Source organism: Aptenodytes forsteri, unplaced genomic scaffold (assembly GCF_000699145.1).
Source record: "Aptenodytes forsteri isolate BGI_AS27 unplaced genomic scaffold, ASM69914v1 Scaffold472, whole genome shotgun sequence".
Lineage (NCBI taxonomy): Eukaryota > Metazoa > Chordata > Aves > Sphenisciformes > Spheniscidae > Aptenodytes > Aptenodytes forsteri.
The window spans coordinates 244,066-246,316 of record NW_008796038.1 but is presented as its reverse complement, the minus strand read 5'-3'; the positions used below and the strand labels follow the sequence as shown (position 1 = coordinate 246,316).

Genomic DNA, 2,251 nt, shown 5'->3' with positions numbered 1-2,251 from the left:
ACCGCCGCGGCTCCTCATCGCCGTCTCCGCGCCCTTCCACCTCTGCGGGGAGTCTTCTGGAGAGATCAAAAGCGTCGCATCCTCTTGCCACCGCCTGTGGGAGATGGCATCTCGACTGTTGCTGCGCCGCCTCCTGAGGCGGGGGGGAGGAAGGGTAAATCAGTGGCTGCTGCGAAGGTGGATGACGGAGCCGAGCAAGAAACGGTGGCCGTGGAGGTTTGCGGTGGATATCGGGAGAAACTTCCTTACCTGGTGGTTTGGCTGGAAAAAGCCATAGGTGACCTGGACCTGCTTTGGGAGCAGGGATCCCCTGAGGTGCTGTCCCCTCTGCGATGACACCAGGGACAGCCCTGGGGCCATGGTGGGGCTCCAGTTTTGGAGGTCTCCAAGGTCTGCATGCCACCGTCAGGACCCCGGATCTGCTGGTTTCTTCCTTCTCCGCTGGAGCGCGTTAGCGGCCCACCCTGCTAACGAGCCACTGTGTTTTTGGCAGGCGCAAGGCACCGTGTGGGTCCATGAGGGGACTCTCTAGTGACAAACGGTGGTGACCGGGGTTTGGGGTGACCCTGGGCTCCCCCCCGACACCCTCCCTCCACCCACCGCTCCCCTCCCCGCAGTGTTCGACTGCCCCATCTGCAAACACCAGTGTCACCTGAAGGATGTTGTGGAGAACTACTTCCTGAGGGACAGTGGGGCCGAGGCGGCCGCCACCAGCCAGGGGTCCAGTCAGGTAACACGTCGTTAACGCTTAACGAACAGTTAATTAGAGTGAAGTGAGCTCCCCGTGGCTGGTTGGGCCCGGTGTCCCCACGCCGGGTCTCTTGTCCCCCAGTGCTGCACCAGCTGCGAGGACAACGCGCCGGCCACCAGCTACTGCGTGGAGTGCTCGGAACCGCTCTGCGAGACCTGCGTGGAAGCCCACCAGCGGGTCAAGTACACCAAGGACCACACGGTCCGGGCCGCAGGTCCGTCCTTGTCACCGCGCTGCGGCCGGCGCATCCCTGGTCGCGTCTGGAGGCGCCGCGGCGGTGGCCGTGCCTGTCCCAGCGAGACACCCGCTCTTGCCAGCGGGTCCCACTGGGCGCCGGTGACGTCACGGTGTCATCACGGTGGTGTCACACCGCGTTTCCCGCAGGCAGCGGCAAGGCGAAGGAGGGGGAGCGCGCCGTGTACTGCTCTGTGCACAAGCACGAGCCGCTGGTGCTCTTCTGCGACACGTGTGACACACTCACCTGCCGTGACTGCCAGCTCAACGCGCACAAGGACCACCAGTGAGTGGGCACCGGCAGTAATTAATTTAATAAAAAAATTGGTTTTTCATGGCTAATTATCGCTTGAATCACTTATCCTGCTCGTTATCCCTTAAAAACAGTGATTTGGGGCAAGTCAGATAACTGAACAAATTTATTTATCGACCGTAAAGGTCACCTGTGCACCTTATCAGCGAGGCCCTGCAGCACCTTAAATGTGTTTTTAATGAATATCTAAGAAGATAGATAATTAATTAAACTGATTGATTATTGAAAAAGAACTGAAGTTAGCCTGCGGGCTAATTATTCTGATCAATTAGTTATTGATTTTTAAAAATGATCTCATTAGTTATTAGTTGGCCAACTACTGAAGGAATTGACTGAGTAGTGTGTGTTAATTTTGGTTAATTTTTGTTTTTAACCGAATAGATATGTTATCTGATTAGTTGCTGTGTTAATTAGCGGACTGCTTGGTTTGAGGGGCTTAAGTTGCTTTTAGGTTTTAAGGAATTGGAGATAGCTAGTTTGCTAGTCATGAAAAACCAATTTAATTACATTTTCAGTTATTTCAATTAGCTTGATTTTTAACTGATTTTTTAATTGTTTTTTTTTTAAATAGTTTTTTTTTTTAAATAGGCGGGTTTTGCTCTCAGACTGGTTAAATTTCCTGGTAGAATCGATAACTAATTTGATTCATTATCTGATTACCTGAGCAGGTATCTAGTTAGACTACTTACCTGATTGATTAGTTATATTAAAAACATTTTTGATGCGTAAGATCTGATTCAGTTGAAGCAAACGACTGGTTAAGTTAAAGTTTTGTGGATGACGAGTTTGTTAGCTTGGCCAGCTCCTTAACCCAAATTAACTTGACTACTAATGGTTAACAAGTTAACGAGGAAGCTGGATAAGTATTGAGCGGGTTAACTCATTCAAGTTGGTTCCCTTCTCCGGTGGCTCCAGGAGTCGGGGGGAGTCTCTGGGGGAGCTATTTGGGCCCC

General features: G+C 51.7%; 1 protein-coding gene across 1 annotated transcript in view; it reads left to right on the top strand.

The window, feature by feature from the left end:
* Nucleotides 1-2,251, top strand: part of TRIM28 (tripartite motif containing 28) — a 21,340-nt gene that overhangs the window by 6,870 nt on the left and 12,219 nt on the right. Inside the window, exons 3-5 of the mRNA XM_009285467.1 lie at nucleotides 618-730; nucleotides 833-965; nucleotides 1,136-1,271. Of these exons, the coding sequence (XP_009283742.1) occupies nucleotides 618-730; nucleotides 833-965; nucleotides 1,136-1,271 (382 nt within the window). The remainder of the gene's footprint in view (nucleotides 1-617; nucleotides 731-832; nucleotides 966-1,135; nucleotides 1,272-2,251) is intronic.